The sequence below is a fragment of the Polypterus senegalus genome, chromosome 9, assembly GCF_016835505.1.
Source record: "Polypterus senegalus isolate Bchr_013 chromosome 9, ASM1683550v1, whole genome shotgun sequence".
NCBI lineage: Eukaryota > Metazoa > Chordata > Cladistia > Polypteriformes > Polypteridae > Polypterus > Polypterus senegalus.
Window position 1 is genome coordinate 17,366,473 of NC_053162.1, and position 14,932 is coordinate 17,381,404.

General features: G+C 39.0%; 1 protein-coding gene across 1 annotated transcript in view; it reads left to right on the forward strand.

Moving 5' to 3' along the window:
- Window positions 1–6,178: 6,178 nt before the first annotated feature.
- pappaa (pregnancy-associated plasma protein A, pappalysin 1a) overlaps window positions 6,179–14,932 on the forward strand; it is a 722,863-nt gene continuing 714,109 nt past the window's right edge. The window contains exon 1 of the mRNA XM_039762740.1: window positions 6,179–6,596. Within this exon, the coding sequence (XP_039618674.1) occupies window positions 6,203–6,596 (394 nt within the window). The 5' untranslated portion in view covers window positions 6,179–6,202. The remainder of the gene's footprint in view (window positions 6,597–14,932) is intronic.

Genomic DNA, 14,932 nt, shown 5'->3' on the forward strand with positions numbered 1-14,932 from the left:
TACATGTTGAAATTTTGGTGTTTTTCAAGGCTCATGTTAAATTGTTCAAATGTTTGTGTTGATTAATCTTTGATGTTTAAACACTGATTTTGTTGGAAGTACCAATACTGTACAATAAATATATGTTTCATTTTATTGACCATTTACATTTTTATTCCTGAGAGTGGTTGTGTAGGTAGGGGCCCCAGTGCTTTGCCGGTGGCCTATAATGGTGTTAAGACAGCTCTGGCATAAACTTAATATAACTGTCAATAAAAACCTTTGAAACTTATGAAATGCTTGGAATTCTACATCAGTATACCAGAGAAACATCTGAAGCAGCAAACCAACACTTGTGTCATTCTGGAGCTCCTTAACTGCTTCAGACTAAGAGTTCGTGATCTGTGATGGACAGCCAACCTGTCCAACGCTTTCTCTTGCCTCGAGCCCAGGGTTGCCAGGACAGGCTCAAGCTTCTCAACCCCCAAATTGGATTTCAGCACATTTGAGAATTGAGATGAGGTCATTGTATGATAAGAAAGCGTCAAGTCAGCTTCAGTGAAATGTGTTTTCTAGCAACATCACACATTGCTCTTCAAAGCTGCCGTGTGGCACTGACACTTGTTCTGAATATCTTGTGATGTGTTAATGTTATTTTTCACACCTTTCTGCATGCTGGTGACTACTTTGGTCACAACAGGCTTTCCTCTGTGGCTAATTAAACTCGTTTCGTCAATGCGGTTCAAACAACTTCCATATCGGTTTGTGAACACACACTTTTGCCAAGATGTGACCGATGACACGGTGCTGTGTGGAGACACTTGTCGATAGCAGCAGTGCAATGGATGGTCTTGTGCGGTTCATCGAGACGACAGCATGACTGCCAGTTTTGGTGGCTTTGAACGCGGCGTACTAAGCCTGCGGGCCTGAGTGTAGTAAGAATGACAGTCTAATGGTGTCAGGAAGTAGGCAAATGGTCTTCACATTGATTACAAAGTGGAAAATTTGCTTTGGAGCTGAATTGTGGGACGTCTTTTCCCTTTCAGTTAGTAACTTCACTGTTCTGCAAAGGACTTTTAAAGGACTTCACCCCTTCGGTGGCCATGACGTCATAAACACACTGGTCAGACACAGGTTTAAGATTTGGGGTACCACACTGGTTGCCTCATTTAAATGTCACAAGAAACGACAAAAGGATCAGCCTTTGTGTTTAACAATAAACCCTAATGCTCAAAATGGCTGGAGAGGACCCCATTTTATTGGTGCCAATATCTAGCTGCACTAAACAAAAGGGAAAATGTTTGCCTCCTAACCATGGAGTTTTGAAGGCAGGTACTGCGTATATTTTTGGAGATTGAAGCGTCAGGACGGGTGTGTTGTCTTGAGCAGTTCCTATATGGGGTCATGCATGGGTGTCAGATCAAAGGATGGTTGTTCCATGGAGTTTCCTCCAAGTTGTACATGAATGTCTGATCGAAGGGGTTGAATGGGTTTGTTTTGCAGCCAAGAGCATCAGACATTGTTATCCACCAAGATAAAAATGGCAGACCAAGAATGAAATGTTCGGGTGCCAATCAGGTAATGCCTTTTAAACTCTGTGTCGGCAAGTCAAGAAAAAACAGGTGCATGATGGGACAAACAAGGACCATAAGCAGGCCGTACAGGATGGTCAGCTCAGGTCGGAGCTCCGTCCAGGAGTCTGCTCTTTAACAAGAGGAAATCCCAACCTTCTGGGAGCATCTCAACCTTAAACAGTCCTCGGAACCAGGAGGGGTGGAGTAAGTTGCCCTAAGAACAGGCAGAGCTGGGGATAGAAAAAGAGATAAGGTAGTCAGTGATATTTCCCCCCTTGTGCTTACCTCGAATGAGCCATGAAGATAATCCTCTGACACGCATTTATAAATACACTGCTCCAACGAATGAAGGGAATACCTCTGTGGTATGGATGTGCCAACCTGGAGGAGCTGGACTACCTGTGCAGGGCTGCAGGTACCGCCTCATGCCACCAATAGTGTCAAGGACACTAGCGAAATACAAAACTAGAGAAGAATCGATCAGTCAGGAAGAATGAGGAGAGAGAGCAATAGTCTGTGGCCACCATTCCCTTTCTTTGTCTTGCTGTTGCCTCTCCAGGTCACCTGTTGTCACCTTCATTTGCCCCAAAGCATGTGAAGTTGATTCACAGTCACTTCTGCTTCCTAACTGGGCAGATTCATATCCCTGGAGCTTCAGTGACTTGGTGTTAGCCTGCGATAATTAAGTTTTCCCTTGATTTTTTTTTTTGAGCAGAATATTGTGACGGGCGGCCTCAGGCATTAGCTGGTTGGGATGAAACCTGGACCTTGGGCAATACCACTACCTGGAACACTAGAGGGCAGCCCTCCTGGGCAACTGTGGCACCACGGATTCCTGCAAGGGAACGCCAGGACTTGGAGTTTGGTACAGCCCAGTTGGGTTTCGTGGGGGCTGCCAGGGGGAGCTGCAGAGCACTATGATGGATTTCCACCACATCTGGGAATGATCCCAGGTAATCCTGATGAACCACCTGGAGCACTCCCAAGGGCCAAATAAAAGGGGCCGTCTCAATCCAGTCTGGGAGCCAGAGTCGGGAGGAGGTGGACGAAGCTTGCTGGGAGAGGAGTGGGGGCAGCAGAGGAGAAGAAGAAGAAGAAGAAAGAAGGGACTGAGCATTGGGTGCTTTGTGCTTGTCTGGTGGAAAAAGTGCTGTAAGAGAAATAAATGTGTATTGCTTTGGAATCCTGCCTCTGTGCTTGTCTGTGTTTGGGTTTGGGAAGCTGTATGCCTCTCGGTATTCCACAAATATATATAGTGAACACTAAAAGGGTTACTCAGGACCCCAAACCCACGACAAAAAAGCATCAGCTACAGGTTCAATCAACATAATATTCATAACCATGCCTTTATAGTAACAGTTTTCTTTTCTTTATTCTGTCTTCCTTTCCTCCACATGGATCAAAAATGTGTCTAATGATGTGCAGATATGAGAGATATGAAAGGCACTGTTCACTATATAAGAATGACAGTTTTGTGTAAGGTGCACTCAATGAAATAAGTGCATAAAGTAATAGGATGTGCCTCACATTAGTTAGGCTGACTTGAAAGGAACTCTATAATACACACTAAGAAATACACAGTGGGACTTGTGAATCGTGCTGAAGAGTTGCATGAGGTCCCCACGCAGCCTCCTCTGCTTCACACTAAAGGGGCTGAGTCCCAGAATGCACCTGCTTGCTCTCCTCTGCACTGCTTCAAGTGCTGCCATGTCCTTCTTGTAGTGTGGCGACTGGAACTGCACACTCCGTACTCCAGATGTGGACTGACAAGTGCTTGTGTATTCTGAGCAGAACACCCTCATTGAGACTCATTTCGTTGAGACTAGATAGATAGATAGATATGAAAGGCACTATAAGATAGATACGTAGATATGAAAGGCACTATATGATAGATAGATAGATAGATAGATAGATAGATAGATAGATAGATAGATAGATAGATAGATAGATGGATATGAAAGGCACTATAAGATAGATGGATATGAAAGGCACTATATGATAGATAGATAGATAGATAGATAGATAGATATGAAAGGCACTATATGATAGATAGATAGATGGATATGAAAGGCACTATATAATAGATAGATAGATATGAAAGGCACTATATGATAAATAGACAGATACTTTTTCTATTTCTGAATGCCTTTACTTTTAAGCTATTACACAAAAAAAGAAATCAAAGCATAACATCAAACATAACAAAATATGACAAAAAAAATATGTTAAAAAGCAAACTTCCAGAATAATAGAAATATAAATAACAGACCTAATCCAATTAAAACTGAATTTCAATTAAATCCCCAGGCACCCATCTATACATAATCCCCCATCAGTCAACAGTATACAAAACTTCCCTAACACCTCAGATACTTTTAAACCTACTGATATCATTGATGAGTTTATAATATGCAAATGCAGCTTTCAATATACTTTAAACAAACACTTTAAACATCAGTGTTGGTTTCTCATTTAAAAACGAATTGACAAGAATCTGTCTCACTGGACACTGTTACCGTCAGAAGGAAATTACTGGTGACTGCTTCATGTAAGACTCTCCAATGTAGATCTTCAACTCTGTTTTTCTCTGCAGTTTTATATAGCCCCCTCCACACTGGATTATTTAAAATGATTACATATAAACAGCCCTTCCAGTTAGCATCTGGCAAATAAATGCAGCACCTTTACATGCAAATCATATCCAGCTTTATATATATATATATATATATATATATATATATATATATATATATATATATATATATATATATATATATATATATATATATGATATAGCGGGTTGGATAATGGATGGATACACCGTTTATACAGCTAAGCAATTTCCTGTTAGTATTAGTGACTCAATTTTTTTTTTCTGAATGAGAAACACAGTTTTAAGTGTTTGATTTTAGAAAAAAGGTTGTGTATTTTTAGTGCTATGGTTATCTGTAACAAGTGACAGATAGATAAATATTAAAGGCACTATATAAGATAGATAGCTATGAAAGGCACTATATGATAAATAGATAGATAGATAGATAGATAGATAGATAGATAGATAGATATGAAAGGCACTATACGATAAATATAGATAGATAGATATGAAAGGCACTATATGATAAATATAGATGGATAGATATTAAAGGCACTATATAATAGATGGATAGATATTAAAGGCACTATATAAGTTGGATAGATATTAAAGAGACTATATAAGATAGATAGATAGATAGATGAACATGTGTCTGAAAAAAAATCAGCTCATATTAAAATGCTCCCAAGATTACTCAAATGAAGTTATTACTTTTTTATTACTATTTATGTATCTATGTATCTGTTTATTTATATAAACACAACACCGAGGCTGCAGTTTGACAGCCTCAGATTTTCTTCCCCAAACGGTGCGAAGTCATTTATCAGCCTTTGCGAGTTGCCGGGGACTGAGCTAGAAGACTACGGGACACCACACCACATCACACCACCTCACACTACGCTGCCTGTCTTGCTGCTCCTCGTCGCCTCTCAGATGCTCTCTTCAAATGCAGATGATTTAAATTAAAAAAAACCCAAAACAATAGGAACTGTGTTGATACAAAAGCGATTTGTACAATACCACCTGCTATTTAGAGAGAGAGAGAGAACTCTTTAAATGATTGAAACATTTTTACTGTTTGTAACCACTAGGGGGACCAATGTACGATTCTTTGGGGGAAAAATAAAAAGCAAAAAAAAAAAAAGAAAGAAAGAAAAAAAAACTGTCCCGACTCAGCTCAGAGGAAGAAAGCAGTCGGCAGGATTACCTGTGACTTCCCTTCCAGCTAAGAAAACCAAAACGGTTTAAACTTCCTTTATTTTATTTTCTATTTAATTTTTTTTCTTACAAAATCTAGAGTTGAGAAAAGCATTCAGAGCAAGCAGGGCCAAAAGCCGATTGCCAGCAAGCAGCCTGAGCTCCAATGATTTTTGTCTGAAGCAGGTCAATGAAGATTCCTGATGCTGCTGTGGTGCCGCGCTCTTATTGTACTGCAGGATCATTTTGTGCATTTCAACTTTTTGAGCCTTGCCTCCAACTTTAGGCAAAAAGTGGCTATCAAATGTGTCAGATATAAGCATTTTTTACTGGATAAAAAGGAGGATAGCCCTGTCAAATGAATAGTGGGGGTGTATATGCGTGTGTGTGCGTGTGTGTGTGTGTCTGTGTGCTCTGATCTATAATGTTTTAGGTGGGAAATCCGAAAAGGAAATTATCCTGAGCTCTCTCCAAACTGATTGATTACTTACTTAGTCATCACTCTAGTTTAATGGGATCCATTCTATTGGGAAGGTGGAGCACTTGGGTGAATTAGCATATTTTTTTCCCTCAATCAGTGTTCAAGTGTGTCTTACTTTTTTCGTTAAAGAAGGGGCAAAGAGAGGGGGTCGTGGCTTATTTATAAAGGAAAAAGAAAAAAAAATAACAGCATCGCCGTGCTTGGCTTTTTTTCCCGGAGAATCAGTGCCTTGACAAGCTGCTAATTCACAGTCAACAACTGGGAAAGACCCCGAGGAGAATACTGAAGAGCTATAAAAACTGGGGGACATTTAATTGTTTTTGCTTTTTTTCTTTCTTTCTCCTTTGCTTTCTTTCATTTTTTTTTTTTTTTTTGAAAATGAAACTTTGGACTTTGAACATCTTTCTGTCTTGGCTCTTGTTTTTAAACCTCACTTTATTATACGAATGTGGAGCAACTCGCAGAACAGGGAGGTCTAAACGGGACTTGCTACGCCAGAGGGACGCTAGTCGGCCGTTCCAGGGGGCTTGTGGGACCAGGTTGCCCCGGGGCAAACGCTCCATACCGGGGATGGATCGACGATTGCCCCGCCAGCACCATCGCTCCTCCCAACCGGAGGAGAGCACACTCAGCCGGGGAAAGGCTGTATACTTTACCGGCAAAGGGGACCAGCTGCGGCTAAAGCCGGGCACGGAGATACCCAAAGGAAAATTCACTTTGGAAATGTGGATCAAACCCGAAGGGGGACAGAAATCCCCGGCGGTGATTGCAGGTACGTGGTTATTGCTACTTCATTTTGAGGAAATTTACTGGCGAATGAATAATATTATAAAGTCAGGAGTTGCAAAAAGTTTCGCTGCGTTTTCAGCATTTTTCAAAGCTCAGAATATGATACTCCATAGCTATTTACTTGGATTATGAAAAGTTATCATTTCATCTAGTGATTTTATAGCGCACCGCATGCTTGCAGTTTCTTTCTTATTCTTTTCTTTTTTTTTCCTTTTACTTTTTTGTTAATTAAACAAAACGTTTTGTCTTGGGGGCAGACCACGAATGTTTGCTTGCTTTTTCCTTCAAGTGATTTGCAACTTGAAGTTCAGCGTGAGACTCTCTGCCTTCACGCGATCTTTGGTACTGGTATTCGAATTTTACCGCAGATTCTGTGTAATGGCAATCACCGATGTGCATATCCTAGGCGTCATTTCCAGTGGTGTTGGTGGTGATGGTTTGGGGGGCGTTGGTGTTACGCTTATCATTGCGATTTATTGTTTGAAGCGATAGTGTCAGACACATCAGGCATGTAATAGAAATAACGGGATAGACCTAAGGCATATGCATTACAATGACGATTATCGATTACATATATATCGATTATATATATATATATATATATATATATATATATATATATATATATATATATATATATATATATATATATGTGTGTGTGGGACAAGCCTCAAATCCAACTCAAAAATTATTTTTGTCAGTGTTACTTCTTCAATGGATATCCATTGACTGTTTGACAGGCGAGGAGTTACCTCCGGGATTCCTCTAAGCCTATGATGCAGAAAGCCGCTTTGTCGCTCATTTAACTTTACAACTTTGCATAAATAACCATAACAGATAGGATACATGATTGTGTGTGCATGTTTTGTTCATAACGTTAGCCTGAATGACATAATTATAAAAAAAAGTGAAGCATTACCACCCGAGTTTATACAAGTAAATGAAGTAGCAGAACAGGCGTCTCTCCGCTTCAGCCCCCCGCACACACCGATCGGTGATCAAAGCCCCTCGACGATGTATTGTGTGAAGTATTGTATTAGATTCACGGAAAACCAATCAACAACACCGCCCCCAGCACACATACTCAGCAGCCCGTCAGTCCGCCCGCACTCACGCGAAAGTTGCACCGCTGACTTCATAGAGAAGACCTGAGATTTGGAGCTCCGATTCTTCTTCTCATTATTATTACAACTATTACTAATTTTTATTTTTGATTTTTTACATGATACACTTTGTAACTGAACCGGCAACTGCTCCACGGTTTGAATACGGATCGCCGGCGATCATGTTTTAGGGAAGTCGCTATGATTGCAGCACTCGCAGTTTGACAGCTTGCCCTACTCTTATCACTTTAACTCAATACCTTTACAAAACGGAGGGCGGCACCTCAGTTAAGTATTCAGGACCCCCAGCCCCCACCCACCTTACACATAAACACACACATACACACACACACTGGCCTCTTCGTTTCCTCCTCTTCCCCCGGCGCCCCTCAACAAACCAAACAGACCTCCGCAAACATTTGAGTGTTATGTAACGACGTGGTGACCAAATGCAGCTCGAATGTAACGCAGGGCACCCCATACGGAGTGTAGGTAAAGGTGCGTCACTCCAGATGAATTAAAACTAGACGGCTTTGACGTCCCGAGTTTAAATTACTGCCATATCTGATGTGATTACACACGTACAGAAACCAACCCTCATTTTAGACCCTTCCACTGTTCACCAAAACGAAATTTCAACGCCAAGGACATATATAATAGCGAAGTGTATGTTGAAACATTAAATTTAGAATACAAAAAAAAAAAAAAAAACCCAGATCGGGGCAGAAGCTCAAATGTGATCACTGCAGAGCAGAGGCTGCAATTCATTTCAAATTTGAGAAGACGAATCCTAGCATTACAAAAATCATTATATGTACTGATCAGTAAGCGAGATTTATCAGACGCCTTGCGCCTGTGACTTTGTCATTCAAACGAAACAAACAGAAACGCTTTACATTTAAATGTACGTATTGCTTTAAAATCTGATCAACTTTAGCTTTAGACTCGAGCTCTAAAATAAAGAGTGTCACACCATACGCACACGCGTTTCTCACACGGTTTTCATCAATATGTCCTTGCTCCACCGTACTTGAGAACTGCTGATAATGAGAAGATCTGCTCACACGAACGCGATGACAGCAGTAATCTGAGTTTAGTAGGCGGGCCACTTTTAACATTTGGTTTGGGGGAAGGTGGCATTTTTGAAAACGATATCTTCGCTGTTGTGGGCCTCCGAAGTGGGTTTCGTTTGCTACTGGAAGTTGAAGGTGGTGTGACAAACTTGGTGCGAAACTCGCGCGTGTACCACAACGATGAGCTAACGGGAGACTAACGGGGGGCTGTGAGGGAAAAAGTGCGGTTCACAAGTCCCCTCGCACGCTACTGTATGCCAGTTGTACCATTTCGCGTGCAGATGCCGTGTGTTGTAGATGTGTAAGCTACCCCGATGGTGCTATCTATCTATCTATCTATCTATCTATCTATCTATCTATCTATCTATCTATCTATCTATCTATCTATCTATCTATCTATCTATCTATCTATCTATCTATCTATCACTTGTTAAAGACATCCACTGCACTCCGTTTATAATTTTTGCTATCTCTGCTTATCTGTCAGTGATGCCGTTTGCTGAAGTAGAGAAAAAAATGGGTCGTGCGACTTTAAGGGAGACGTTTATATGAATGGTCCCTGAATGGGACTTGGAGTAAAAGGGAGTGTCTTTTTGGATTTTAAAGAGTGAAAGTTATTTGGTTTCTCTTTTGATCCCACCGGCTGCCAACAGAGAGCGTAATCCCCACTTCACACACACACAAACATGCGTAACATCTCGCAAAATAGGCAGCGCTTTAGGGATCTTCATGCAGCTTCTAACTACAGTATTTCGTTCCAGAAAGGCTGGGTTACTTAGAGATGACCTAGCGAAACGTAGCGAGGGTTAATTAAATGAGACGTTGTTATTATTATTATTATTATTATTATTATTATTATTATTATTATTATTATACGTTTTCTTTTATATTTTATTGATATTATTAATAGTTGATATTGTTTAATGTACTGTTTCTTATAAATATTATTGTTAGTCATAGTAGTAGTAGTAGTAGCAGTAGCAGTAGTAGTAATAGTAATATTAACATTGTTTTATTCTTAGTTGTGCTATTATGATTATTATTGTTACTTTTATTGTGTAATTTTTTCACTGTAATTATTTTTATAAATCACATAGATATTGTTATTATTATTGATCGTGTTGATCATGAGGTTATTTTTGTTATGGACAAAATTATTATTGTCATTATTGTTAGCATTACTATAGCTGTTGTTTTGGTTGTTGGTGTTGATGTCATTACTACCACTGTTGTAGTATTTTTCACTGTTATTACTACTACTACTAATAGTAATAATAATAGTTGTGGTGGTGGTGGTAGTAGCAGCAACAACATTTTTGTTATTAATGTCTCAGCATTATTATAGCCTTTTGTATAGTTGTTGGTGTCATTGTCACTGTTGCAGCTATTGTCACTGCTATTATTACTATTAGTAGTAGTAGTAGTACTAGCATTAGCCATAAGAGTAGTAGTAGCAGCATTGTTTTTTTAATATTGTCAACATTACTATAGCTGTTGTTTTTGTTTTTGCTGTTTATGTCATTATTGCCACTGTTGTAGTTATTGTCACTGTTATTATTATTATTATTATTATTATTATTATTATTATTATTAGTAGTAGTAGTAGTAGTAGTAGTAGTAGTAGCATTGTTATTAATGTCTCATAGTAGAAGTAGTATTAGTAGTAGTAGCAGCAAAATTGTTTTTAGTGTCTCAGCATTATTATAGCCATTGTTTTATAGTTGTTGGAGTCATTATTGTCACTGTTAATAATAATAATATTAGTAATAGTAGTAGTAGCATTGGTAGTAATAGTAGTAGTAGTAGTAGCATTGTTTACTACTAATGTCTCAGCCTGATTATAGCTGCTGTTTTTATAGTTGTTTGTTATATTTTTGAAATTGTCATAGTTATTGTCCCTGTTAATATTAGCAGTAGTAGTAGTTGTTGTCATGTCATTGTTTTTTATCTTTTCCTAGCATTATTATAGCTGTTGATTTTGTAGTTGCTGGGGTTATTTTAGTCATTGCTGTAGTTATTTTGGCTGTTATTATTATTATTATTACTATTAGTAGTAGCATTAATAGTGGTAGCATTGTTATTAATGTGTCAGTATTTTTATAGCTGTTATTTCTGCATGTAGTTGTTGGTGTTATTATTGTCATTGTAGTAATTGTCACTATTATTATGATTATTAGCAGTAGTACTGTAGTAGTAGTTGTCCTCTCATTGTTTTTATTGTCTCAGCAATTTATTATTATTATTATTAGTAGTAGTAGTAGTAGTAGCAGTAGTAGTAGTAGTAGTAGTAGCCTTGTTGTTAATGTTTCACCATTATTATAGATGTGATTTTTTTAGTTGTTGATTTAGTTGTTTTTAGTTATTGTCATTGTAGTAATTGTCACTATTATTATTATTATTATTATTATTAGTAGTAGTAGTAGTAGTAGTAGCAGTAGCATTGTTATTATTTTCTCAACATTATTATAACTTTTTTTATATATAGGTTGATGTTATTATACCCATTGTTGTAGCTATTATTCTTACTACTTTTATTATTAGTAGTAGTAGTAGCATTGTTATTAAGTGTCATTATTATAGCTGATGTTTTTATAGTTAGTTATATGTTGTAGTGATTGTCAGTATTATTATAACTACAAATAAAAAGACAATAATAACAGTAGTATTTTTTTTTTGTATGGTTGTTCTTGTTGTGTCCATTATTATCGTGGCAGTCATAATAATAATAATAATAATAATAATAATAATAATAATAATAATCCACATTAGGGTCACAGCGGGTCAGATCCTAGTCTGATAGCACAGGGTACAAGACAGGAAGCAGCTCATCACAGAGCCCAATAGAAAATAAGTAAGTAAATAAAATGTGATTATTTTATAGTTATCTGAGGCCAGTGTTCCCTTACTTTACGAAAATTAAACTGCCTTAACTAAATAATTAGGTCAGAAAATGAATGTGTTGATAAATACAATGCTGCAACTTTTGTAATTTATTAGTTTGCTACTGAACAATGTTATAATGAAAAATGATAACTGAAAAATATGGTCCCTTAATTAAATAAAGTACAATATTTATACTGATGATTAATCATAACAATGGACTAAAAGCGTTCAGCAAAATCATCAGTGGTAAATGAACTTGCATCATGTTAATGTAACCCTTAGACGTGTAGATATGAATGGAGTGTTTCCATACAAACTCTCTAAGTGGTCAAACAACACTGTCAGATTTGCTCTGGATTATTAAATATGCACCATATTTTCACTGGATTGTTTTCTCTTCCATTGTAATGCTGCAAGTCAAGTCAAGTCAAGTTCGGGAGCATGCACTGGTACAGTGTGTTGCCGCACCCACTCCACAATGAAATAACTCAAGATCCCGGTTGGCAATCCCCCCGGCAGACACGAGGTCCAATCTTGCCCTCAGGAAATGACCCTCTGTCTGCCACAGCCAGGTGTTACGTGGGTGACCCCTTGGCCTGGTCCAGCCACTTGGGTCTCCAACAATGAGGATCTTACAAGTTGGATCACCCTCCGGGAAATGCGCCACATGGTTGTAGTGCCGTAACTGACGCTCCCTCACTATGCAGGTAATGTGCCTGATTCGGAATTCCATGATCTTCTCAAAAACTACATGGCATGGTGTGGCATCAGACTGCTTATCCCCCTAAAAGTTCTTGAACCTTCATTTCTCCATTAGAAATTCTTCATTGTGGTTCTGCTGGTTTTCTCTGAGGACTGTGGGTTACCAACCTCAAATCAGAAATGTGTGTGTGTGCACGCTCATGCACACAAGAGGCAATGCACTGACATCCCAGATTTCCACCAGGTGCCCCTCCTTGCCCTGCTCTGTGGCTGTTTGCAGTCCTGTAGTGGAAAAAGCAAGTTGAACAAATGAATGATTGCTAAAGCAGATTTGTAAAAGTAGCCACTGTGGCAGCACTGGTGTGTTCTGTACAGCCTGAAATAATACATTTAGTTAATTAAAACATAATTTTAACACTTAGAGTAGCATCATCCTGACTTCATGTGAGTGGTGTGTGCAAAATTGGACCCTATGATGGACTGTGCTGGATTAAGCCGATTCGACAAAATTTTACATTATGCTAGAAAGCAACACGTTTGGTTTGTCCATGGTGGGTTTGAAGGGGTCGAAATACTTTCTGATGGCATTGCATACTTAAAAAATAGTCCTGTATTGGCACATTACTGGGTTGTGTGGTTCCTCCAAGAACCATTGCTTGACAAAAAACCATTTCAGTCTGTGAAGGGTGCCTTGCATATGAAATTGGATATTTGGAGTTTGAAAAGGTTCCTAATATGTGGGCAAAATAAAAATGTTAAAGGTTTAATAGGCAGGATATGGACAGATTAAGAAAAGCTGAACTTAGTTTGTGTTATTGTATGCAGCCAGAGTGCTTTTAAAATCAGGAACCTATTGAAACTTTTTAAATCTGTTATTATGGATATTTATAGAGCCTGTTACTCAAGTTATTCAAGTTGGAGGTGGGATTACATCAGGGATCGGCTCTGAGCCCTTTTTTATTTGCAATGGTGATGGACAGGTTGGCAGATGAGATTAGACAGGCGTGCCCGTGGACTGTGATGTTTGCAGATGACATTGTGATCTGTAGCGATAGAAGGGAGCAGGTTAAGGAGACCTTGGAGAGGTGGAGATCTGCTCTAGAGAGGAGAGGAATGAAGGACAGTAGGAACAAGACAGAATACATGTGTGTGAAAGAGAGGGAGGTCAGAGGAGTGGTGAGGATGCAGGGAGTAGAGTTGGTGAAGGTGGAAGAGTTTAAATACCTGGGATCAACAGTACAGAGTAATGGGGATTGTGGAAGAGAAGTGAAGAAGAGAGTGCAGGCAGGGTGGAATGGTTGGAGAAGAGTGTCGGAAGTGATTTGTGGCAGACGGGTATCAGCAAGAGTGAAAGGGAAGGTCTACAGGATGGTAGTGAGACCAGCTATATTATATAGGCTGGAGATGGCACTGACCAGAAAGCAGTAGAGAGGTAGCAGAGTAAAAGATGCTAAGATTTGCATTGAATGTGACAAGGATGGACAGGACATTGGGAGACAAAGTCAGAGAGGCGAGATTGCGTTGGTTTGGACATGAGCAGAGGAGAGATGCTGAGTATATTGGGAGAAGGATGCTAAGGATATAACTGCCAGGCGAGAGAAAAAGAGGAAGGCCTAAGCAAAGGTTTATGGATGTGGTGAGAGAGGACATGCAGGTGATGGGTGTGACAGAACAAGATGTAGAGAAAAGAAAGATATGGAAGAAGATGATCTGTTGTGGCGACCCCTAACGGGAGCAGCCAAAAGAAGAAGATAGAGCCTGTTACTGATCCAAGGATCTTTTCAGAGCCTTCATGTGGATGGTTTTGTAGGAAACCAAAAATGATTCCCTTACAGCATTGCTCTGAAGAACCACTCTGGCTCAGAATGGTTCCAGTTCCTAGTATATGAAATTGGATATTAGGGCTTTGAAAAGGTTCCTAATATGTGAACAAATTAGAAATCTCTAAGGTATAATAGGCAAGATACTAAGAGATCACAAAAGCCTGAACTTAGCTTGTGTTGTTGTATGCAGCAAGAGTGCTTTTAAAATCAGAAATCAATTGGAATATCATAAATCTGTTATTATGGATATTTCTAGAGCTGCTTACTGATCCAAGGATCTTTTCGGAACCTTCATGTGGATGGTTTTCTAGGGAACCAAAAATGGTTCCCCTACTGCATTGCTCCAAAGAATCACTCTGGGTCTGAAGGTTTCCAGTTCCTTGCATATGAAATTGGATATTAGGGCTTTGAAAATGCTCATAATATGTGAACAAAATACAAATCTTTAAGGTATAGTAGGTAGAATACTAACAGATCAAAAAAGCCTGAACTTAGCTTGTGTTATTGCATCCAACAAGAGGGCTTTTAAAATCAAAAACCCATTGGAATTTTATAAATCTGTTATTATAGATATTTATAGACTCTGTTACTGATCCAAGGATCTTTTTGGAACGTTCATGTGGATGGTTTTGTAGGAAACTAAAAATGGTTCCCCTTACGGCATCGCTCTGAAGAGCCGCTCTGGCACCTTTTGTTTTTAAGTGTGTGTGCACTGAAGATAATGAACGCCTGGAG